Genomic DNA, 23,193 nt, shown 5'->3' with positions numbered 1-23,193 from the left:
TTTGTTCACTCGACTGTTAATACTCCTATTATTACTTTGCTTTGAATTGCCTATCCCTGTGGCCATGTCCAGCTCTGATTGTATCACGACATGCGATCTCTGCAGCGCTTTGCTCGCGATGTTCAAAGGGTCGAGAACAGAAGATATTGATATTTCTTCATTCCAATCCCAAGAATCTCTCCAGTGTAACACACACACTTCCTTGGTCTCTCGCTTCGAGGAGTACTGCCGATCCACTTCCCATGCGATAGCTCAGCCCCAAAAGGATATGGGATTTCGCGGAGGGTTGTATCCGGGAGAAGTTACGATACGCTCATCGATCTCAAAAGGGTGTGCATTCTGGGATCTTCTACTCGTCAAAGAAAGGATGGGTACCGACGATTCTGCGAAAGGCGACATTATGAATCCGGACTGGGTTGATCTTACTAAAGTCAAACAATGGAAAACTGAATGTCTGAACTCGCACGGAAGCGAATGCGAAAACCCATTGAAGATCTGGACGACTAGACCAGCGTGGCTTGTAGATGTCGAATTGGAATATCTTGTACCCGGTCCTCTGGAAGTCGAATTTGTCGCGTTGAGTTACACTAACGGAAGGCATCTTGGTCTCAACCAGGATAGCGACCTCAACGCAGAACTTCTGGAGCCCTACGCCTTCCGCAAACCAGCTGTAACAACAAGACTCCCGCCCATCCTCCGACACGCTATGTTCTTGACAAAGGCTCTTGGAGAACGTTATTTGTGGGTGGACACCCTATGTATAACGCCCGGAAGCTCCGAGGAAACTGCAAGTCAGCTCATCATGATGGGCTCAATCTACGCAAGCGCTGTTGTGACCATCATCGCCGCTGACCGCGATGCTGAAGAGGGAATTTTGGGGTTAGAGGGAACTTCTAGACCCAGAGCGCTAGAGCAAAGGCTCATCCAGTTCGCTGACCGAACTATTGCCGTTCGAGACAGTAGCTATTCCTCGCTAGCACAGGGAAAAAAACCCTATTTCTCGCGCGCATGGACCTTTCAAGAACACAAGATGGCAAAAAGAAAACTCTTCTTCCTTAAAAAACAAGCCCATTGGGAATGTCAACACCAACAATTTCATGAAGAGTTTGCAGCAGGTGCTGAGGTTCATGCATCTATCGAGTCAAGCCTAGTAGAGAGTCTTGCTGGTTTTCCCGTCTTGAGCTCTGTTAGCAATCTCATCTGCAAGTACAATTTGTGCGAGCTTCGCTATGACGAGGATGCTCTTCTGGGCATCACAGGGCTACTATCTGTACTAAGCCGTTCTTTCGATGGCGGGTTTCTATATGGAATTCCGGAAATGTTTTTCGACCGAGCACTTGCATGGGGACCATACTTGGCAAATACAGAGCTTGAGCGCCGAACACAGTCAAGCCGACCAAGACCGGTTCAACTACAGCCGAGTCACCTGCCATCTTGGTCATGGGTTGGATGGAAGGGTATAGTAAGCCTCGGCGACGAGGCGAGTCGGGCCAACGACCGCCACCATAAGATCGAAGAGACATATCCAATAACCAAATGGTATACAGCAATGTCACCCACCACCGATCCATCCAAACGCCGTCGAATCCACTCCAAATGGTACAAAGATCGCGAAGAATGGAAAAATATGAAGATGGAACTGCCAGGCTGGACCCGCATCGAGCTCGAATCTGACAAAGGCACAGTTCAAGGAGAGCCACGCATGTTTCCAACTGGGTGTGGCGGCTCAGTGTATCGACATCAGAACATGCCAAAAGCCAAAGATTGGGGTTCGACTAATGACTGGTACTTCCCCTTCCCTGTTCCGAACATTTCAAATACCACAATGCCTTCAATGCCCGAGCAAACTCCATATCTATTTAGTCGAGTTCAACAAGCTCGTGTCTTGGGGCGACGAAACAACGACAGAGGTATTACTATGACCTTGTACGACAAACTGAAGGGGCACATTATTGGAACGCTTCGCCTACATTCAATGGATCAATTACAACCCTTCCCCAGCTTGCAAAAAGTGCACCCTCCAGTGGATCAGCACGACGCACATGGACCGCAAGAATCTGCATCGATCTCCGACGAGGGATTGACCAAAGAGTTGCTCATAGAGCCTTCTGGTGATAATGCTCTCGAAATTGAGGTTGTCGCCATTAGTGTTTCTCGAATCCAGTCCAAAACTTTCAATAAAGAGAAATCCTGCTACGGAGAGCCTTTTCTTTCCACCGAACAGTACAATGTTCTCTGGATTGAATGGAAAGAAGGTATTGCCTATCGAAAAGCAGGTGGACTGGTTCAAAAAGAGCAATGGGAACAGCTAGAGCGTGAGGATATCGACTTGATATTAGGATAAGCTAGTGTGATTGGATGGAGTCAACTCTTTGGTCGCTCCAGGTAGATCAACATGGAAAAAGTTTTCCCTTTACTAGGTCTTAAGTCTAAGAGTTGAACAGTTATACTCAAAAGTCAAGACATCAAGTTGGAGTTGACAATTGCGTCCGAATCAGAAACGCAAAACGGACTTTTATTATTGTAGTGTGGTTTCTTTCGCGGTTACGTAGAAAGCGTGAGTATCGGCCAAGTAAAAGGTGCGTCAAAATGTCCGGAGCGGGGCGAGTAGGGTGACCCCGAGCTCCCGCGGTCATATTTCATACAGGTCAGGCCAGAACAACCGTGTAGGCACCACAGTGAAGGTACCGCAGTAGCGCAGCGCCGAAATTAATAGGGGCGCGCATGGGAAAATGTACTGATGCATACTTGTCAAAGCAGCTTGTCGCAATAGTAAGAGATGTTTCAGTCCTTGAGGTGCTCAAAGTGACGAGGTGATTAGAATTACTTGCAATCACCACATGTAACAAACTAGCAATTTATTGTAACGTGATGTTTTACTTTAACACGCTTTACCTACCTATTCAAGCGTGGTACAGTCATCCCTAGGATGTTAGTGCCAAAAGCAAACGTACCTGTGCAACAACTCTATTTTAGCGCGGTATGACACAGTCCACCAAGCCATGCTCAGGCAATCTCACTGTAGTGGTTAGTCCACTTGTTGTTAATCTCCCGTCGGCTTGGGGCCTATTGAAAAAACCAGGAGACAACTCAAATGGTCGAATTTCTGGGTCGAGTAACACGCCTACTTGAGGGTCCAGAGTAAAATCTTTTGCCCTCATAAGAATCCAATCCGCAGTAATATGTTGCTCCCATGCGATTCATCAGTAAATCTCACCTGACTTGCGCGCAGAACAAGGGAAACCAGGTGAGATATACCTGGCTTGATGCGTCTCCTTCCTTGTTAACATGGCAGGTGGACCCATTGTACGACGACAAAAGCCCCATACTCAACCCTGTTCTCCAGGCTTAGCGTATGGCTTTGCACCCATAGCTCCTGAAGATTGTGTGGCGGATGGATGTAACGCAATTTAACGATGCTTTGCCACGGTGACAAACCTATATAACCTCTTTGTCTTTACCTGATTATAGATGCATTCATCTGCAACACTCGTTTCTTGCAAATTCAACATGAAGAAATTCACTCTTTGCTTCCGCTCAGTTTTCATGCTCACCACCCTTGTGACACAAGCTATCGGTCTCTCCATCAACCCAAGGGATGCTCCAACCACGGGCGGACAACAGCTTGCCGTGGCATCGTATATCTGGCCTGAGGATGAAGCCTGGGGTCGGCTGAACAAGATTCCCAATGCGAAGGGAACAGTCCTCGTGGCGAACGTGGATAACGGGCCAACCTCAACCGTCAACACAATGTGGAAGACGACCATTGCCAACGCAGCAGCCAGTAACAAGCGCGTTCTCGGCTACGTGCGCACAGGATACCTCTCTTTGAGCTCACAAGTATACACGACGCGAAACGGTTCGACAGACCTGGCTGATTGGCTCGTGCAAATTGAGAGCGACGTCGACGCCTGGTATAGCCTCTACGGCTCTACCATAGGCGGCATCTTCTTCGATGAGGGCTGGAACCAATGCGGGACTGGCAATGTCTACTCCCAAGTTTACCAGTATTTGAGCATGAACGTGAAGCGGAAGCATCCCGGCGCATTTACAGTGCTCAACCCTGGTGGCATCCAGCCCCAGTGCTTCCAAAACAGCGCTGATACCCTACTCACCTTCGAGGGCAGCTACGAGACTTACACAAACAACTACATCCCCAACGCCTGGACGGCCACGGACTCGCGCAAGCTCTGGCACATTATTTACAATGTGCCGGCGGCCAAGGTGGCCAGTGTCGCCGCCCTGGCGAAGCAGCGCGGCGCGGGTCTGGTTGAAATCACAAACGATGTGCTGCCCAACCCGTATGATAACCTGCCTGTCGACTCGTACATACAGACCTTGTTGAGCTCTATCTCTGGCGGCACGCTGAGCATCGCCTAGTTGGATGCATTGGTTAGATACAGAAAAGTCAATACTGTTAGTTAGCAAGACGTCTACTAGTCTGTCTAAGTAATAGAATATAACAAGAGTTGAATTACTTAAAAAAATAAAAATATGTAAACCCTAATTATAACTCTTTGATTATCTCATCATCAACTTAGATGAACTGAAACATATAGATAATGTTCGACAGCACCAAATTGGCACAGCATTTTGCGCACAGTATCTTGCCTTCTTGAGTGATGGATTAATAGTCACGCGCTCGGTTTGACATCCAGAGCTGGTTTGACAGCCATTGTCGTGAAACAAACTCGACAGCAATCTTACAGTGGAAGCTGTTACGCGCGAACTAATTGTACCCGTATTTCATCCTACCTAGGAAATCTTCTCTCGAGACCCTCCTTCAGGCGTGCCACTCGGCCCAGGAAGTCGACGAAATAGGTAGAGTATCTCCGAGCAGGCCCCACGCCGACTGAATATAGGAGAAGTACATGTCTAGGTCTGGTGACTTTTCGGAGAAAATAACTTGTAGTTCCAAACAGCGACCTAGAAAGCAAAGTTGTAATATAACTGGGAGACTGTGATTGAACGCATAATTTTAGAGATGTTTCTCTAGGCAACGTTGAATCTGCCCGTACAATCCGCACTAGGGCGTTTCAGGGCTGGCTGTGACAGATGCGCATTGGCACAAAAACACGTGTTGGATTATAAAGCGTTTCGCGGGCCGCTTCATTGCCCTAAGCCCCTTGTAACGCGCTTCGACCTGAGTGTAACATCGACTAACTAAAAGATAGCTGAGCCTGTCATCTTCTCATCATTGCGGGTCGCAATGTTCAAGCATTGACCCGTCAGACTGTGATAGTACTAGCCTAATCCTCCGTTATTGCGACAAGTAACCCAATACATCACAACAGGCGTCCAAGGCACCCAACAAGGTATCCACGAAAGCCTGGAATTGTTCCGCTTACCAGGTTCTAGACATAGACTCACAACTGTCATTCCACCACCCCGTCAATGTGTTGGCCCGAACCTAATCCCCTTGTATCGCGACCAGGCATCCAAGACATTGCGACAAGGGATCCCAGCAAGCTCAGGATTGACCCGATCGCCAGGTTCTAGACATCCCATCGTGCAGGGTCTCAACTATCGTCCCGTTAGTGTGTTTGCGCAAACTTCGTCTTATCTCTTGTGCGACAGCGCGGAAAGGCGATAGGGAACGCATTCATAACCAGGAGTGTGCAGCTCAATGACCCGGAGTGTGCTGCCTCTAAATAGCGGTTTCCTCAGGCTTGGAAGTGATGATTGTATTGGAATCTAGCTTCTCGGACACAAGTGATTAAATCCGTCTACCTAAAGACAATATTGCCGGCCTTGGCTGGGATTGATGATGCCCATGGCAATGAATGATAAATAGCTCCAATAATCCCCCTGGACACCTTCACCATCTACCTTACCGCTCCCGTTGACTCTGGCAGACCAATACGCACTTCCCTGCGTAAATTTTCCAAAAGCATAGAGCCCTGTGTTCAGGTTCTTTGCACGATTTGCGAACTTGTTGTTCGCGGCCGTTTGGATAGACCACTCGCCGACGAAGACGGGGAATTTGCTATCACTGGCGGAACTTTTAGCATCGGAGCAAATATCGGCTTGAACAGTGTCGGAGTCGGTGGGACGTCCAACAAAGTAGTAGTTGTGCACGTCAAAGACCAAGTTTGTGCCAGCAGGAAATCGAGGAGACCAGAACGCTGCACTTCTGAACCCGCCCTGGACCATGACAGGAATCTTTGAATCCACTGCTTCTGTCTTTGCAATGGCAGCATTGAGATACTTTTGCACCCAAGCCACACCGTTATCCGACAACGAGGCTGGTGTGCCGAACATCGTGATGTCATGGTTGTCGACCGGTTCGTTGATTGGGGCAAGACTATATGATTGTGGGCTATCCGAGCATTTTATGAATTCTAGGGCCGCATCAACAACTTTCAGCGAGTAGTCAAGGTTGGTTTGGTTGTTGAACCAGCTGAAATGGCCTTCGGCTTCGCCGTGTCCCTGACCGTTCGTACCGCCAGGCAAGGAATGGATATCGAGAATGATGTGCATGCCATATTTAGAAATGGCATAAGAAGCAATCTTTTTGAAGAATGAGACTTGGTTGCCAGAATAGAGTTCGCTGCCAGGAACTTTGACCCAGGCCGCATACGTGGTCGGGATGCGGAGAGTGTTCACGCCGGCAGAGGCCAGCTTGTCGATATCGGCCGGCTTGAAGTAAGTTGCGTAACGCCGTTCCAGAACAGGGCCACATTGAGCGCCGAGGCTGATACAGCAGTTCCATTCATCATGTGTGTCGCCACAGGTTTGATTCCACCAGGACGAGTCGATGAATTCTTCCTGCACGAGCCAACCACCAAGGTTGACTCCGTTGGCTTTGAATGTCTTCCAATTAATGTATTTTTGAGGGGGGTGTGCACTCGGGCGTGCTAAAGCAGTGGCGGAAAGACCAAGGATAGAGACTGCGAAAACCAGGAGGGCAATCATGATTGTTGACGAGCGAGATCTGACTGCAATCCCAGCGTGCAAAATTATCAGTGCTAAGATGCATACTTATATACCGCAGCGAATGACAAGATAATTTTTTATATCGGTCCGAAGCGTAGGTTAACAGGTACCGTGACAATGTACACACCGAAGATGTGGGGCCGATATCTCCAGGTTCCTACCCCAGGTTCTGGATCGACGGAACCCTCAAAAACGTGGCTTTGGTATTCTGGTACAAACAGGTAAAGCATTGGTCGGCAAAGAGCCTAACATCTAGTGTTTGAGTTAGATCAGAATCTACCCAAGCACAACCTTCTTCCCCACATCGGGTGCGGCCGATGCTAGCAAGTCCACATTCCGAACTATTTTCTGTCAGTAAATTGTCGCCGGAACATACAAACAACGTTAAAAAATAGTATAGGAATCAAAATTCAAGCTCTAAGATGTAAGACAGGGTCTCGAATTACTTTCTGCAAGGTGCTGGTGATGACCCGATAAGCATCATCTGCCACCTTTTTGGTCTGGATGTTATCTAGACCTGTAGTATCGTTCTGTTACAGTGGGAAGAATATTGAGCTGAACTTTACTGTTAATATATATAGCTGAGCAGGTGATGCAACGCTTAGATATCTATTTGATACACAGGAGAGAATAGTCTACTCCACCAATTAAATACATAAACAAAAAAGAGGATCGGGGTAAGGTATAACCAAAGGATCAAGAATAAGCAACACATGGTTACTGTAATTAAAAATCAACCTGAGTTTTTCAATCCAAGAACGTTTTAATAGATTCATGGAACCAACACAAGATACAATTTCGAAAAATTGAAGGATAGAGTGACTACGAGCCATCCAGCCAGCAGATTTCAAGTTCGCTTATGCTTTTCTGTCCTTCTAGTCTCCAGTGTAGCAATGCGTCGTTACTTGACCCTGACCTCACTATTCAGAGCGAGAGTTTCATGACTAGAATCGTCTCAAGGGAAACACGCCAATTAGGGACTTAACACAACGCATGTTCTCTAGAATGTTGGGATCCAGACGATGGTTTCGCGGACTTAACCAATCGACGGTAATCGGGCATTAATTTACACTCAAAAGGGACGAGACGACATAGATTCTAGAAATAATTTAAACTACTTCATCAACAGAATACTTTGTTTGGCGGGTCAGTCATGCCACCAGGGTCACTAGACCTAGGCGACTGAGGCAGAATCTCAGAGACCCATTCAATGATCTGGAGTGCCTGGAACGAAATCTTAAGACCGTTGTCAGTGACCTGCACTCTCTGCGTAGACTCTTCACTGTCGGTTTCCAGGCTCCCACTAAGCAACATTCTCGGTCAGTTTTGAATTCGTATAGTATATGAATTCTCCGAGAGTACGCACTCTGCTTTCGATCCCCATGTTCCATACTTAGCTTGAATAGAACTGTCGGTAGACAGCGCCTTCATTCTCTCGGTAATGTTCTTTGAAGTGGTTTTGAACCAAGTCATCAATCAGTTATTTGTTTGGGTGCGCGGAAGCTGGAGGGCAAACCTCAAACACCACAAGTCATACGGGTGCAAAGCATTTGCTATGACAAACGACGCACATCGTGGATAGTCAAGACTTCAGAGACTGGATCCAAAAGCGTGGATCGGATATCTTGTCGGATATCAGTCGACCAAAGTTTGTCGAGTCTGGATCCAATCTCTAGGGAAAGTTATAAGTACGCGAGATGTGGTGTTTGATGAGGACTCGAGCTTCGACGGCAAGACCAAGAACCTGATGGAAAACCTGATGCACAACACCCTTAAGAGATCGCGACCTGGGTGAAGACTGTCGAGCTTCCAGCATTACAGACAGAGCAACCAGAGACCGAGACATTCTACGAGGATGACACAACAGAAGAGAGCAGCCCCTCGCGCCGATCTTAAAGAGACTACACACTTGACCCCTACTACCGCGGGGTCGCGCAACCACTTGGGTGTAACAACTAATTCTTCAAAACGTAGTTACTATTTGTAATAGTAGCAGAGAGACAGCACGATTCTTGACACCTCGCTGCTTAAAGTACAGGCTATACCTTCTTCTCGTCGTACACCTTATACTTGTACTTTGATCCCACATGATCGTTCCTCAATTTTGCCTGCCCACGTTCATAGACCTTCTCCCTTGCCGTCCACCCATCATTGACGGACTGCTCATCGACCTCTGCATATATACCCCTATTTCTCAACTCAGGCACTAATAAATTTACAACATCCTCAAAACTTCCAGGTGTGGTAATATACGCGATATTGAACCCATCGACGCCTGCCTCCCTCACCCATAGTTCGAGCTCGTCTGCTACTGTCGCCGGAGAATCTACTACGACAGGTCCAAGTCTACCTATTGAAGCCTTCTCTGCGATGATACGCGGTGTCCATACCGGAACATCAGGACTCGTAACAGTGAACTGATCGAGCAAACTGCGTACACGATGGTCCTCTGTAGCATCATCCGGAGTAAGCACATGGTCTGGTGGGTATTTAGAAAGATTGATTCCAGTCCATCCAGAAACCAGCACAAGGCCTCCGACTTCAATGGCGTACTTCTTCAGCTCTCTGTACTTCTCTTGTGCCTCCTCATCTGTACTGCCTAAAATGGGTGCGAATGTAGCAAAGAACTTGATGCTTTGCGGTTCACGGCCTTTTTGAGCTGCGAGCTGGCGTATCTTGTCAATCTTTCGCCTCAGGACCAAGGGAGAGTGGGAAGAAACGAAAATGGCTTCGGCGTGGGTAGCTGCGAATTCGGACCCTGCGGATGATGTCCCAGCTTGGAAGAGAAATGCTGTGCGTTGAGTTGAAGGGTTGACGATATGGCGGGATTCTAGATGGAAGTACTTGCCATCGTGTTTGATAGTCCAAATCTTGCTTGGATCGATATATTCGTCATTCTCGCCATTTTCAGTGATGGCATCGTCAGCCTATAAGCCCTCCCATAATCTAGATCAAAATCAGTTCTAGGCACATTCATCAAGAACTGCTCAATAGATATGAAACTAACTTGTACAGCACGCGCAAGTACTCGTCCGCCTGGGCATACCGCTCGTCGTGCTCAATCGGTGTGTCGATTCCGATTGCTTTGAAAGCAGCCTTCTTCCGGCTTGTAACAATGTTCTAACCGAAACTTCCACCTGTCATCCAGTCTAAAGTACTGAAACGCTTTGCTAGTAGAAACGGTGGCTCGAACGATGTAGATGCCGTAATGGCAAAGGCAAGATTCTTGGAGACGGCTGCCATCGCAGAAATCGGCTGCTCTACGTTACTATAGTACTTCATGCTTGAAACTGCTGAATAAATAGTGAGCTCACAATTGTAGGGTCCATCATCGGTCACGGCGCAACTCTTCGGATACAGTTGTCTAGACTTCCTTCAAATGTGTCATATTCACCATACGTGTCCGCCAGAAATAGAGCATTGATTCCTCCACGCTCGAGCAGCTTTGCCAGGTTGATCCAGTAGTCTAGCTTGCGTTTGGAAGCGGAATGATCTTTACAATTTTTCCATTGTCCTGGACTCAAATGACCAACAGTACACATGTCGAATGCATTGAGTAAAATTCTCTTCGTAGACACGGCATGAATGCTGTCGCTGTCGCTTGTAGTAGTTTCGATCATCGTATTGATGGTTTTGATGATGCAGTGGCTTAGGTATCGAGCTTGTACCGACGGCTTAGTTGGTGTCCTGCTCACGGATATATATATGGTGACTTCGAGTTGCTGAAACATGCCAAGAATTATCCAAAGTTCTCGATGTTGGCCGTTGGGCACCACGAATACGCGCAGCTGTCATATGATAGATTCGCTTTGCAGGGGACATATTGCGCCATATGATAACAACTACTCGAATTGAAAACCATTGACGGGTCTAATTGGTGGTATATGCAGGCACCGGATGAACAAAGATAATACGCACGTATCGTAACATCCTGGCTCTTCTGAATACCGCTAGCAGGGAAAATAACAATGTGGTTCAACAAGGGTACTTAGCCTAGCAAAGGAAGATGGTCGGAAACGCTAAAACTCCAATTATCTTTAGCCTCCGCCCCCTGCCAGCGATGTTCGAATGAGCTGGAATTTCGCGGTATGGCATGCTTCAGCAAAGGTTCCCGAAAGATCGATGAATTTCTGGTCTATAATCGCAATTAACATTACTTGGTAATTCAACATCAATCTCTCAAGATTCACCTGTGCGTCCTAGCCCGACACAAATTTAGAGATTTATCATTCTGTCGATTACAAAATGCGTGGCAAAATAATTCAACTGCATTTATCAAGCCTTGTCCTAAGCCTCAGGGGATGTTCTTGCTTGAGGGTCTGTGGGATACTGTTTCCTCGATAGGAGTTTTACTATCATCCTCGGATTGCGGCGATGTAAGTCTGAAGAAGGTGAGTTCATAATCCATATCCAAGTTGACTGAGTACTCACCTTTGCTGTTTCTTTATGTAGTAGTCAATGATGTGGGCAAGGACGACCAAGCATACCGCGTTTGCAAGTACAAATGCATGGCCTTTGCGGAAGCTGGGCCCTTCAACTGTCTTGAAGACTAGACGTGGCGTCCAGGCAGTGGTAAACTGCGCGAACGCATTTGCGAGAACCAACGCTACCGATCTCTCAGCAGGTGAGTAGCTCATTTGGCTGTTGATACAACCGTAGAGCACACTTGACATAGCTACCGCTGAGTACGTCGTCATGAAAGCAAACCATAAAGCTGCTTCTGGAGCAATCAGAATGATCAGCCCAGTATTGTTCCAGATATGCGCAACAGTGATCGCCCAGAAAGGACCTAAGAAAAGATCCGACGCAAAACAAACTGCAAGCGTGCAAAATATTCCGATAGCGGGCGATATAGCGCCCAGCTCATTGATGCAGACTGAAGTGAATCGTTTTAAGGACTTCATCCATAGCAAATATCCACCAGCGAATGTATTATAACTTCCATTCCAGAAGAAACAAACGAGGAGTAAAAAACGCACACAGAAGTGGGGATTTAGCGACCTTGCCTTCTGTCGAATAGCCGGCTCGTCAAAGACGTTTTCTTGGCAAGTTTAACATCATGTTCTTCCAAGATCCACATGTTGGGTCGATCCGGTGTTCCCGGAACGACTAAGAAGCCGAGAATGCCTACTGGAATTGTAATGATGGCACAGATGATGTACATCCATCGACAACCTGCGAGATCATGGACGCCATCCAGGCTTTTCGATGCGGCGGATTGAATGAGAGTTACAGCGAGTGCGCCCAACGAGAGACCAACGTAGAAGACTCCGCCTCGACGTCCAACTTGGTCACCCCTATACCATAAACCTGGCTGGTAATCAACATATGTAGTACCTTACTAAACATGTAAACTCACCAAGACCATAGTGTATCGCGGGGAAAAAAGCGGCTTCAAACCAACCGACTAAGAATCAATACGCAGCTAGTTCCGCATACGATTGAGCGCGCTATTGAAGCAAGGTAAAGATGCCCCATGCGATGTCAAGGAATGGAATCATGTAAAAGAGAGGAACACTTGTAAGCAAGTACATAAAAGGAAGTTGTCCTAAGACAGCGCCTGTGATGTACATCGTTTGCAGCTGAACAAGTCAGTTACCTTAAAAGTCCAAGTCTTCTTTCATGCCGGCCACGTAGGCATTATCTAAAAGCATTAGTAAATGTCTCGATGATGTCGTTCCCAATCTCACTGATGTTGGCTTGATCAACATATTTAACCCAACACACCAAAAAGACATAGGGTACGATTAGAAGATCCAGCTTGAAAATCAACTTGCGCTCCTCGGGTGTGTTATGGCCCTGGAACCAACGAATACGGAACCACTTGCGGTTTTTGACAATCGACGACATGTCGGAAGACTTGAGATAACAGATAAGTGATATAACATGATGATCCGTTCTTTCATGCCTTCAAACAAGTATCCCCTCGGTCAACAGTTTCCAGCTCCACATAAACTCCGAGACGCGCATTTTGATAAAAGTTATGTAGCCAGTAGTAGCTAGTATCTGAAGTGACCTGACTTCAGGGTTTAATCACGACAGTCAAACGTGTTACCACTTGGCACATACCGTCAACAGGTGGGGAGAAGACGTGATAGCACTCAGATGCATGACATTAGAACCGTTATCTCTAGTAACCGATGGCGGAACATCTAGTCGCGTAATACAACTCAGGATAATATCAGCGGTTACAAAGGATGGCTTAATATGTCTTCTGCCTTTGAAATCTTTTGTCCTCAAAGTTGTCCATGTGTCTAGAGAATCGACCCTCTCCCGAAAAACGTCATTAGAACCTAGCCTAATCGAGGATGGCGCCAAACCCAACCATCGCGTCAGCATCAACACGACGCGTCGCCCAATTGACGGATCATCTCGATCCCGCAAAAGAAGGCGTACAGACTGTCACTCGCCCTACGCTACCTATTGAATATCCACTGTCTCGACACCAATTCGACTCAAATCACTGCATTGATCACGTACGCGAGCTCAGAGTGGCCGTCGTGGGTGCCGGCCTTTCTGGAATCAATGCTGGCATACTTCTTCCAGCCAAAGTTCCAGGTATTAATCTAACCATTTTCGAGAAAAACAGCGATGTAAGCGGAACTTGGCTGGAGAATACATATCCAGGCGTGCGCTGCGACATACCTGCCCATGTCTATCAAAGTACTTTTTCTCCTAACACGCAATGGACCGAGATCTTCGCCAAAGGCGCCGAGATTCGCGATTACTGGCAATCCCAGGCCAAGAAGCATGATATCTACAAATACGTTAAGCTACGACACCACGTTGATGACGCATTGTGGGATGATGCCCAATCTCAATGGTACCTAAGGGTGCTCAATCTCGACACCAACATCGTCAGTACCGAGAAGTTTGACGTCTTCATCACTGCACTTGGTCGTTTCAATGCCTGGAAGCTACCAGACTATCCTGGCTTGGATGAGTACAAGGGTTATCTCAGACATACTTCAAATTGGGGCTCGTATGATCCATCTCGCAAAAACGTTGCTGTCATCGGCAATGGAGCAAGCGGCCTCCAAATTGTGCCGAATCTGCAGCTAGTCTCCCGACAGGTGACACATTTCGTGCGAAATCCTACGTGGATTGCCACAAGTTGGGCGGGCGACGAGCGCACCTTTGAACCGCAGCCGTATTCTGAGGAGCAACGCAAGTCTTTCCAAGACCCGGAAACGTATTTGGCCTTCCGCAAAGACATCGAGGACAGATACTGGAGGCGCTTCCGTGCCATGGTCCGAGGTTCAAATGAAAATGAAGGCATCCGAGACCAATTTATCGATGTCATGAAAAGGCGGATTGCCAAGAAGCCACATCTACTGGACGGGTTGATACCAGACTTTGCACCTCATTGCCGGCGGTTAACACCTGGTCCTGGTTATCTTGAGGCACTCACCGAGGATAACGTTGAGCTGGTCAAGACAGCCATCAAGCGTTTTACACCAGCTGGAATTGAGACTGTTGACGGGAAGTCATACGAGTTCGATGCTATATTTTGTGCCACAGGCGCAAATGCAGACCTTGTCCCACCCATTCCCATTAAAGCAAGAGGAATCGATTTGAAAGAGGCGTGGGCGCCTGGAGGTAAATGGGGGTATCCATACACATATATGGGCTTGGCTACTCCAGGCTTCCCTAATCTCTTCTTTGTCGGTGGACCTCACAGCACTGGACCATCGGGTACTGTACCACAGGCCGTTGAGACAGCGCTCACATACATTGCCAAAGTTCTTCGCAAGGTTTCTTCTCAGGGCATTGAGTCCGTTGAACCGTCAGAAGAAGCGACTGACGATTTTGTCGACTATTGTGACGCGTTCTTTCCTACTACAGTACTCACTGACAACTGCTCATCATGGAATAATGGCGGCATACCTGGTCAGCGCATTCACGGCCTTTGGCCTGGTTCAGCCGCACATGTCACCCTTGTCAGGCGCGAACCACGGTGGGAAGATTGGAAATATGAAAGACGTGAGCAAAATAAAGTGAACCGGTTCGCCTACTTCGGTAATGGTTACACCCAGGCTGAGACGGAAGAGGATAACGATATGGTCTCATACTTGAGAGCTCCTGGGCAAGAGGTCAATTTGAAGGATGTCCACGAAAGCTGGTGGGATACGCCAGGCGCTACGAAAAAGTTGACGTGAAAATTCGTTGCCCTCAAATAATTGAATATAGTATTCATCTTCTCATAAATCCGCAAAGCACATGACAAAGTTTTGGACCCAGTAGTAAGTTGATCAGGTACCGAGCAACGAAGCAACACTCTTCATTATTTTCTGCAATATTCCTTATCAAATGACAATCTACCTTTGACTTCCACATAGTCCACGCCTATCGTATGAAGAAATCACGTCAATTCTTATCCTATTGCGTTTGCTTTTTTTCTACACTAAGACTTCGTCAGTAAAGGGTTTGCTCGTCCTTATCTTCATTTATGGTGTTCTCCGCGTCACACTCCGTCAAATACAATGAAGATTGCGTGCTGCCCCGCCCAACGGGCCGCGTTACATCGCGCAAAAGCAAGCATGCGCCATCTATTTGAGTCAGGAACGCAATTTATCGTGAATCCGGGCAGGGTACTTGGTCAAGTTACTCTAAATGCCGGAGGCTTACTTCGCGGACTTAACGGCTGTATACGCGGTGGGACGTGTACACTTACATATATAGCTGTCTCGTCAAGGGAGTGTATAGTCTTTTCATAAGAATCTTAGGACATATCACCCAATTTTACAAATCACATTCCGAACAGCTATCGACTTCCAAGCAATGGCTGATCAAGAAGTTGCTACAGACGGAGAGCGACGTGATTATCCAAGTATATCAACTTGATGCTAGCTTATCAACGATTGCTGATCTCTTGTAGCGAAATGGTACCGTTCATCGTTGTTTAACATAACTATCCTTGGCCTATGCAACTTCTCGGCTCCAGGCATCTGGGGTGCAATGAACTCACTTGGGGCTGGAGGATCACAGTCACCCAATCTAGTCAATGCTGGGAATTCACTTACTTTCTGTTTGATGGTTGTAAGCTGTTACTTCAGCAGCGTGCTTGTGCGTTACATTGGAATCAAAGGAGCTTTGATCTTTGGAACGTAAGTGAACCTTGGTGACTTGAGTGTTTAAACTGTATGCTAATCAGATTGTAGTCTTGGATACGCTCCCTATGCGGCAGGTAAGTCTCCCCCCCGAAACCTCAAGCGTAATGCTTACAGATAAAGCACTTTATTGCAATAACCAATTTGGAACCGAATGGTTCATCTATCTTGGGTCGGCTTTATGCGGCATCTCAGCAGGTGTCTTCTGGACGGCTGAAGCTGCTATAGCCATAGCATATCCAGAGCCTTGGAACAAAGGCAAGGCGCTGGGGTACTGGCTCACATACAGTCGTTTTGGTCAGATCCTCGGAGGTGCTATCAACCTGGGTCTTAACGCGGATCGTGACGAAGCAGGCCAAGTATCACATACAGTTTACCTTGTATTCATTGCACTACAATGTATCGGTCCGTTTGTTGCGTTTTTCTTAAACAGTCCAAGCAAAGTTCAGAGGAAAGATGGCAAAAAGGTCAATCTGGCAATTCTGCAGAATCCTTGGGCGGAGATCAAGGCGACTACGAAGCTCTTCTTTACAAAGAGATTCTTGCTGATTCTTCTCTGGATTGGGCAATCTGTTTTCGCTGAAGCGGTTTATTTCACATACCTTGCCTGTAAGTCCCTACTCGACTTTCTTTGCGTTAATCACACACGCCATTCAGACACTGATGTCACAACAGTATGGTTTACAGTTCGTGCTCGCGCCCTAGGATCCTTCTTGTCTGGTATTGTTGCTGTGATAATCGGCAACCTTTTAGGCACATGGCTTGATCGTGCGAGCGTCTCGCTTCGCACGCGTTCCCGCAGTGCATTCTGGGTGATTGCTGTTCTTCAGGGTGCCTGGTGGATTTGGGCCACGATACTCGTTACAGAGTTCAGATCCTCTCAACCAACATACGACTGGACGTCCCCAGGCTTTGGCCGCGCCTTTCCCGTATTCATTTTCCTTACCACCGGTTTTCAGATGAACTATCTATTCTTGTACTTCATCATCGGAAATCTCGCGGACGACGAGTCAGACGTGGTACGATATGCTGCTCTACTCAGGGGTACTGAGTCGGCGTGGCAGGCAATCAGCTACGGTATTACGTCAGTCACACTGTTTGCAGAAGTTGGGGCTGTTTATTGGAATTTCGCCTTATGGGCTGCTGCAATCTGGCCTGCCTGGTTGGTCCTGCGAGAATTTGGCAACAATGGCGAAACATCGATTGAGCAGTCTGGTAATGAGAAAATAGGCTCACCGGTAGATTCCGTCACCAACGTAACCCCACAAGGTGACAAGATAATTGTGGGTGGATATAGATGAAGGGATGTATGAAGATTTGTAGCACCTCTCTATGTAATAATCGTCTGTTTAAGACCTCACAAGTCTTCGGAGTTCATTCACGTGTTGTTTCATGAATGATTGACACAATCGTGCTTGTATCTTTCATCTATAAGAAGCCCATCAATCTAACGGACCCCAAAGTAAATATATACTAGAAATAGGTGGTCTTGCACACAAAGATAGACAGTATCGGTAAACAGAAATGTCAAACATTGCTCAGGTGTTACCCGCACCCGCGTAGTATTTGTTTCTTCGATCCTTGATTATCAAAAGATGACGTACATAAACGGAATGAAACTGTGAAGGTGGCTATCGTTTTGATACCATACAAACACGACGAAGCTGCATACCTCTTGGCTGAAGATTAAAGTGAATCACGGTGAATTTATACTCGAAGAGTCTGAAGGATTCTACCGCAACACAGCGACTAACCTTCCCCCACTAATCTCCCGCCTCCTCATCCTATCGAGTCCCTCATTGATACCCGTAAGTCCATCTACTGTTCCCACAACGTCTGGCGGAACAAACAGTCCCTTTAAGAGTAGCCGTTCGCACCATCCACTAAGAGCTTCTCCAACTTCCGGAACCTCATGAAAGAGCTTGATTGGCACGCTGTGTAACGCTAGTCCTTCGGGTAAGTCACCTTTGGGCAGTCCGGTAAGTCCAACGAGATGGGCGCGTGGTGATTCAAGGGAAACCACCAATGGCGTCGACGGAGGAGTAGGAAGTGTAGAGTCCTTGCGGTCAGTATTACGCTGATCCTTGGGCAGAGAAGTGATGTTTGAAGATGGGGGGGCGAGGGCTCGCAAAAGATGACCAGCTGTCTCTTTACCTATAGTATCGAATCCAAAACGAGCGCGATTGTTGGTTGCTGTCTTGATAATGTCAATGGCTCTTTCGGGATCATGGGAGTCGACAAGTAGATCTGGACGGGCAGTTGTATGAGTTGACAGCCGGAGACCATGTTTTGCGCCGTCAACAACAGAAATAATCCTCAACCCTGCGAGTCGTGCAATCTGCTTCATGGCATGTGCACATGTCGAACTGCCACCCCAGATGACGAGAAAATCATCGGCTTTGGCTTGTTCGTAGTTTCCGATTCCCTCAAGGCATTCTTGTCGCATGTCAACAGGTAGACTTTCAGGGTTGATGTTGCGCACAACTTTTAGGAGATCTGGTCCATCCTCAATTTTCTCAAATCCTACACCCATACATATTCCTAGCGCTAACGCTGCCGAAACGAATGCTACACCTAGTATGCTGGCAGATGCTGTTGAAATCTGTCGAGGCACGCGAATAGCATTAAACGTAGACGCAATGCTGTATTCTTGGAATGCAGCTTTTCGCAGGTCGCGATAGTCAGTTGACGGAACGATAACAAGATCGCCTTCCTTCAATCGCGAATTATGCGTTTTAGACACTTGTATTATAGTGCCAACAAACTCTCGCCCCGCAACATAGGGAAGCGTTGGTATGCCGAAGTTATAATCGCTGATCGTACATAAGCACTTGTACAAGAACGTTAGGACGCGTTTCACGCCCTTCTCTGAGACATTGCCTAAACTTACGGCGCTTTCCAGTCAATTGGATTCAACCCTACAGCCTTCACCATGACAAGCATTTCAGAATCAAGTTGTGGTACCGGTACTGCGTAGCTGGCAGTTGCTTCGTAGGGTTGGCGAATGGCGCGTAGCAACAATACCGATTGAAATTCGGGGGCTGATATATTTTCTTCGATATGTTGGAACTTGTATTGTTCGTCTTCATCGACCGGAAACGATTTTGTTGCGCTTCTTCTCCGCCAGCTCCAGGATACCATGGTGTGAAACCGTGTAATGATTGTTGGTGGTTGCTAAGAAGTATCTTTCCGGTCAAAAGAGTTGGTCGTTGAGTTCGAGCAGCGTAAATGATGCGAAATGTCTTGCAGCACAACAAAGGTCAATAGATCCGAGTCCCCGTATCCTTCCCAGGGTATATGTAAGCATGCATAGTTACATCGTCTGTGTTGTGGAGATGTTGTTCTATCGACATTGCGGGTCCCGATGGCGTCGTTGTGAAGGAAGTCTAATCCCGGTAGACGCCATCCCGAGTCGCAATTCGGATGAATTCAGTTTCTGAGAGGCGTTGCTTCGGAGGCATCGATGAGCGATAGTGTACCCGAAGTCGTGGCGTAACGGTTCTGCCTTGGAACGAACCGAAAAGATAAGTAATTGCGTCAAAGTACGACGTCAGCACATCATCCTCATCAGATCACGCAACCGATCCTTGAGCGACATCGGAAGAACATGCATTTCGTGACTGTTCTCTTGCCCTCCCCCGATAAGAGACAAACACAGCACGATACTCGAAACTCCAACAGACAATATCATGGCTCCTGGAAAGAAACTGATTCTAAATGCGTTCGTGGAGATGTGTAAGTTCACGTGACTAATAGAAGGGCCCTCCGAGTTGTATAGCCGTTGGCAAAGCGCCATTTCGAGCCACCATTGGATGAAGGCTAATATGCGAGACACCCACAGGTAGCGGCCATCAGTCACCAGGACTGTGGAGGCATCCTGATGACCACTCGCACGAATTCAATGATGTCGAACATTGGGTAGAACTAGCAAAACTACTCGAAGAAGCCAAGTTCCATGGAGTTTTCGTGGCTGACGTACTGGGAGGATACGATGTCTATAACGGGAATCTAGATGCAGCGCAAATATCGGGCGCACAATGGCCTGTGAACGAGCCGTTGGCTGTTGTTTCTGCAATGGCAGCAGCAACAAAGAGTCTTGGTTTTGGCGTGACTGTCTCGACTACATATGAACAGCCTTATCATTTGGCTCGAAGGTAAAGCCATACTATTCAAAACCGCTCACAAATGCTGATTTGGGAAGATTGTCTACTATCGACCATCTCACCAAGGGAAGGTGAGACGAAGACTCCCAAAAACACGCTCGAATACTAATCTAGGGTGTAGACTTGGCTGGAACGTAGGCCGCCGCATTCAAACCGCATTTGAATATCAATAACGTTTCCAGATTGTGACAAGCTATCTAGACTCTGCAGCGCGAAACATGGGGTTTGAGGAACAGCTTCCGGTTCGTTCTCCGATTGACAATCCTGGATGTAGCTAAATTCGGATAGCACGACGAAAGGTACGCCCAAGCAGAAGAGTACGTAAAGGTCATGTACAAGCTTTTTGAATCGTCTTGGAGAGACGACGCCGTCGTTATTGATCGCGAGAAAGGGGTGTACACGATTCCCGACCGGGTCAGAGAGATTGGCCACAAGGGCAAGTACTTCTCTGTGCCAGGCCCCCACATATGTCAGCCTAGCCCGCAGCGTACGCCGTTGATCCTTCAGGCCGGAACCTCCAAGGCAGGAAAGCTCTTCGCTGCGCAAAACGCAGAAGCAATCTTTGTCTCTGCACATGCACCAGCTGTCTGCGCCAAAAACATCGCAGAGATCAGATCAACTGCAGCCTCACAGTTCGGAAGGGACGGAAGCAACATCAAAGTGCTTGCTCTTGTGACTCCTATCATTGGAAAGTCAGAAGAAGAGGCGCAGGCCAAGTTAGCCGATTATCGTAAATACGCATCGTTGGAAGGAGCGTTGGCCTTGTTCTGTGGATGGACAGGTATCGATCTTGGAAGGTACGGAGATGACGAAGAGCTACGAGAAGTGGAAAGCAATGCCGTGAGATCGACAGTTGAAGGCTACGCTCGTTTCTCTCCCGGAACCTCGAAATGGACTAAGCACACAGTTGCTGAGCATGTCAGTATTGGAGGAAATGGCCCAATTTTCGTCGGGACGCCCTCTCAGGTAGCAGACGGATTTCAAGCCTGGGTAGACGAAGCTGATATCGACGGGTTCAATATTGTAAGTTGCGTTTCGTCGGCCTACCAAACTCATCGTACAGCATTCTCATTGATGGGTAGGCATATGCGTTGTTTCCGCAATCCTTTAAGGATGTCGCAGAATTGTTGCTCCCTGAACTGCAATCACGAGGCTTGTTCTGGGATGATTATTCTGTGCGGGGTGGTACTTATCGAGAGAACTTTTATAGCAAGGAAGGCCAGAAGGGCCCGCTAGAGGAGCACGTCGCGTATAGGTACCGCTGGAAGGCTGGAGTAGCTGCTAAAGACCACGAAATTCCGTAGATATAGAAGGTATCGCAACACTACAGTACTTCTAGACTTACGCCAAGGAATTCTAGAGCTTAGAGTAACTAGTTTACTACTCTAGAAATATTAGGTTGTTAATTATTAACCTAAAAGTACGTAAAAGTAGGTACGTATATACTAAGCTAGTACCTAAAATCTAAACTTAAAAATTAGGTAGATATAATATCTAGATATAAAAACTACCTATATACAATATACTAACTTAAAAATTAACTAGACGTAAAAATTAACTAAACTTAAAAATTACGTAGACCTAATATATAAACTTAAAAATTAACTAGATATAAAAATTAAGTAGACTTAAAAATTATATAGACCTAATATATAGACTTAAAAATTAACTAGATATAAAAATTAACTAGACTTAAAAATTATATAGACCTAATATATAGACTTAAAAATTAACTAAACTTAAAAATTAACTAGACTTAAAAATTAACTAGATATAAAAATTACCTAAACCTAATATATACTCTTTATACTAACCTAGATAACTATAAAGTATCTAATAACTTTTAGAATAGTTAGATAGATCTAGAATAGCCCTAAAGAAGTAGACTACCTTAATAATAAAACTATATAGAAGTTAGAAACTAGAAGTATATAATAAGAACTATTACTATACTACTATTTACTACTTAATACCTAATCTAAACTTATTATCTTTAGTATCTTAGACCTTATAAACCTTCCTTATTTAACTAGAATTATCTCTAAATAAGTTAGCTATATAAACATTTACTAGCTCTTTATTATTAGTATCTTTCTACTATATTTATTCTAGAGAAGCTTATTTATTTATATAAGAGATATATATTAGAGTAATAGTATAGGTAAGACCTATAGCCTCCTTATTATACTTAGCTAACAGCTCTATCTACTAGGCTAGTCTTATCTATATAATAGAATACTTAAGGTAGGTATTTAAAATTATTACTTAAAGTAATAATTTAAAAATTTCTATACTAAACTAGTTACGTAGTATATTCTATCTCTTTCTATATTTAAAATACCTACTATATAATATCTATTTCTTAGGAAAATCTTATTTTAATATAGTAGTTATAGGCTACCTAGATATTAGGTTAGTAAGTTACTCTTTATAGATAGCTAAAAATAATAACTTCTTAGCTAATATTATAAAACCCTAACCTCTCTTAAAGTGCTTAGCTTTACTTTATATTAACTTTTTAAGTTTTTTATATTCTATATAGAGAAAGGATATAATCTATTAATACTATATTTTATTAACTAGGGTAACTGCTTTATTAGACTATATAGTAAAGAATAGGTTTCTAAAATTAGCTATATCTAGTATTAAAAGTCTACTACTATTATTTAAATTTAATAAGGTCTAGGTTAAAGCTATCTAGGTATTTTACTATTTAATTATATAGTTTAGCTTATCCTCTAATTTAGATCTAGTAGTAAATAAAATAATAGAGTAATAATCTAGGTAGAAGAGTTAGGTTAAGGTTAGAAATTATTTAAATTTTCTATAAAGTGTAGCTCTTATTTAATATTTTCTATAACTTAAAGAAGTCTACTCTCTCTAGAGTAGGATATAGTAGACTACTAAGGTTTTCTATATTCTAAGAAAGTTTATTTCTCTTAAAGCAGAATATAGTAGTCTACTAAGGTTTTTTATAACCTAAG

General features: G+C 45.7%; 10 protein-coding genes across 10 annotated transcripts; 5 read left to right on the top strand and 5 right to left on the bottom strand.

The window, feature by feature from the left end:
• Positions 1 to 85: 85 nt before the first annotated feature.
• Positions 86 to 2,801, top strand: P153DRAFT_320408 (HET-domain-containing protein). The gene is made up of 3 exons (XM_033665116.1): positions 86 to 879; positions 964 to 2,011; positions 2,105 to 2,801. The coding sequence occupies exons 1-3, from the start codon at positions 119 to 121 to the stop codon at positions 2,342 to 2,344; spliced, it is 2,049 nt and encodes a 682-aa protein (XP_033521434.1). The 5' UTR covers positions 86 to 118; the 3' UTR covers positions 2,345 to 2,801.
• Positions 2,802 to 3,471: 670 nt separating this feature from the next.
• Positions 3,472 to 4,468, top strand: P153DRAFT_368397 (uncharacterized protein). The gene has a single exon (XM_033668504.1). It carries the CDS (start codon positions 3,547 to 3,549, stop codon positions 4,378 to 4,380), a length of 834 nt encoding a protein of 277 aa, XP_033521433.1. The 5' UTR covers positions 3,472 to 3,546; the 3' UTR covers positions 4,381 to 4,468.
• A 1,262-nt stretch (positions 4,469 to 5,730) lies between these two features.
• On the bottom strand, positions 5,731 to 6,915 carry P153DRAFT_344277 (glycoside hydrolase family 5 protein; the record flags this gene model as incomplete). The annotated part of the gene is made up of 1 exon (XM_033666045.1): positions 5,731 to 6,915. The coding sequence occupies one exon, from the start codon at positions 6,913 to 6,915 to the stop codon at positions 5,731 to 5,733; it is 1,185 nt and encodes a 394-aa protein (XP_033521432.1).
• A 1,143-nt stretch (positions 6,916 to 8,058) lies between these two features.
• On the bottom strand, positions 8,059 to 8,367 carry P153DRAFT_387590 (uncharacterized protein; the record flags this gene model as incomplete). Its single annotated transcript, XM_033670668.1, has 2 exons — positions 8,059 to 8,239; positions 8,303 to 8,367. The coding sequence occupies 2 exons, from the start codon at positions 8,365 to 8,367 to the stop codon at positions 8,059 to 8,061; spliced, it is 246 nt and encodes an 81-aa protein (XP_033521431.1).
• A 49-nt stretch (positions 8,368 to 8,416) lies between these two features.
• On the bottom strand, positions 8,417 to 10,556 carry P153DRAFT_406173 (HK97 family phage prohead protease; the record flags this gene model as incomplete). The annotated part of the gene is made up of 5 exons (XM_033672027.1): positions 8,417 to 8,452; positions 8,982 to 9,863; positions 9,955 to 10,019; positions 10,062 to 10,191; positions 10,284 to 10,556. 5 exons carry the CDS (start codon positions 10,554 to 10,556, stop codon positions 8,417 to 8,419), a joined length of 1,386 nt encoding a protein of 461 aa, XP_033521430.1.
• A 513-nt stretch (positions 10,557 to 11,069) lies between these two features.
• Positions 11,070 to 12,801, bottom strand: P153DRAFT_424376 (MFS general substrate transporter). The gene is made up of 7 exons (XM_033672482.1): positions 12,627 to 12,801; positions 12,570 to 12,580; positions 12,455 to 12,518; positions 12,296 to 12,343; positions 11,973 to 12,246; positions 11,368 to 11,874; positions 11,070 to 11,318 (listed from the first exon to the last, which is right to left on the bottom strand). The coding sequence occupies exons 1-7, from the start codon at positions 12,784 to 12,786 to the stop codon at positions 11,231 to 11,233; spliced, it is 1,152 nt and encodes a 383-aa protein (XP_033521429.1). The 5' UTR covers positions 12,787 to 12,801; the 3' UTR covers positions 11,070 to 11,230.
• A 304-nt stretch (positions 12,802 to 13,105) lies between these two features.
• P153DRAFT_320401 (FAD/NAD(P)-binding domain-containing protein) lies at positions 13,106 to 15,244 on the top strand. Its single transcript, XM_033665115.1, has one exon. It carries the CDS (start codon positions 13,245 to 13,247, stop codon positions 15,093 to 15,095), a length of 1,851 nt encoding a protein of 616 aa, XP_033521428.1. The 5' UTR covers positions 13,106 to 13,244; the 3' UTR covers positions 15,096 to 15,244.
• Positions 15,245 to 15,717: 473 nt separating this feature from the next.
• P153DRAFT_406168 (uncharacterized protein) lies at positions 15,718 to 17,347 on the top strand (the record flags this gene model as incomplete). Its single annotated transcript, XM_033672026.1, has 5 exons — positions 15,718 to 15,766; positions 15,815 to 16,043; positions 16,098 to 16,123; positions 16,164 to 16,655; positions 16,722 to 17,347. The coding sequence occupies 5 exons, from the start codon at positions 15,718 to 15,720 to the stop codon at positions 17,345 to 17,347; spliced, it is 1,422 nt and encodes a 473-aa protein (XP_033521427.1).
• Positions 17,348 to 17,583: 236 nt separating this feature from the next.
• Positions 17,584 to 19,531, bottom strand: P153DRAFT_424374 (GroES-like protein). The gene is made up of 2 exons (XM_033672481.1): positions 18,937 to 19,531; positions 17,584 to 18,859 (listed from the first exon to the last, which is right to left on the bottom strand). Exons 1-2 carry the CDS (start codon positions 19,185 to 19,187, stop codon positions 17,779 to 17,781), a joined length of 1,332 nt encoding a protein of 443 aa, XP_033521426.1. The 5' UTR covers positions 19,188 to 19,531; the 3' UTR covers positions 17,584 to 17,778.
• A 151-nt stretch (positions 19,532 to 19,682) lies between these two features.
• Positions 19,683 to 21,630, top strand: P153DRAFT_368393 (Nitrilotriacetate monooxygenase component A/pristinamycin IIA synthase subunit A). Its single transcript, XM_033668503.1, has 7 exons — positions 19,683 to 19,781; positions 19,888 to 20,200; positions 20,248 to 20,280; positions 20,331 to 20,343; positions 20,392 to 20,451; positions 20,498 to 21,232; positions 21,292 to 21,630. Exons 1-7 carry the CDS (start codon positions 19,736 to 19,738, stop codon positions 21,511 to 21,513), a joined length of 1,422 nt encoding a protein of 473 aa, XP_033521425.1. The 5' UTR covers positions 19,683 to 19,735; the 3' UTR covers positions 21,514 to 21,630.
• Positions 21,631 to 23,193: the final 1,563 nt, after the last annotated feature.

Source organism: Dothidotthia symphoricarpi (assembly GCF_010015815.1).
Source record: "Dothidotthia symphoricarpi CBS 119687 unplaced genomic scaffold P153scaffold_15, whole genome shotgun sequence".
Taxonomy (NCBI): domain Eukaryota; kingdom Fungi; phylum Ascomycota; class Dothideomycetes; order Pleosporales; family Dothidotthiaceae; genus Dothidotthia; species Dothidotthia symphoricarpi.
This window is presented reverse-complemented; position numbering and strand designations above follow the sequence as displayed.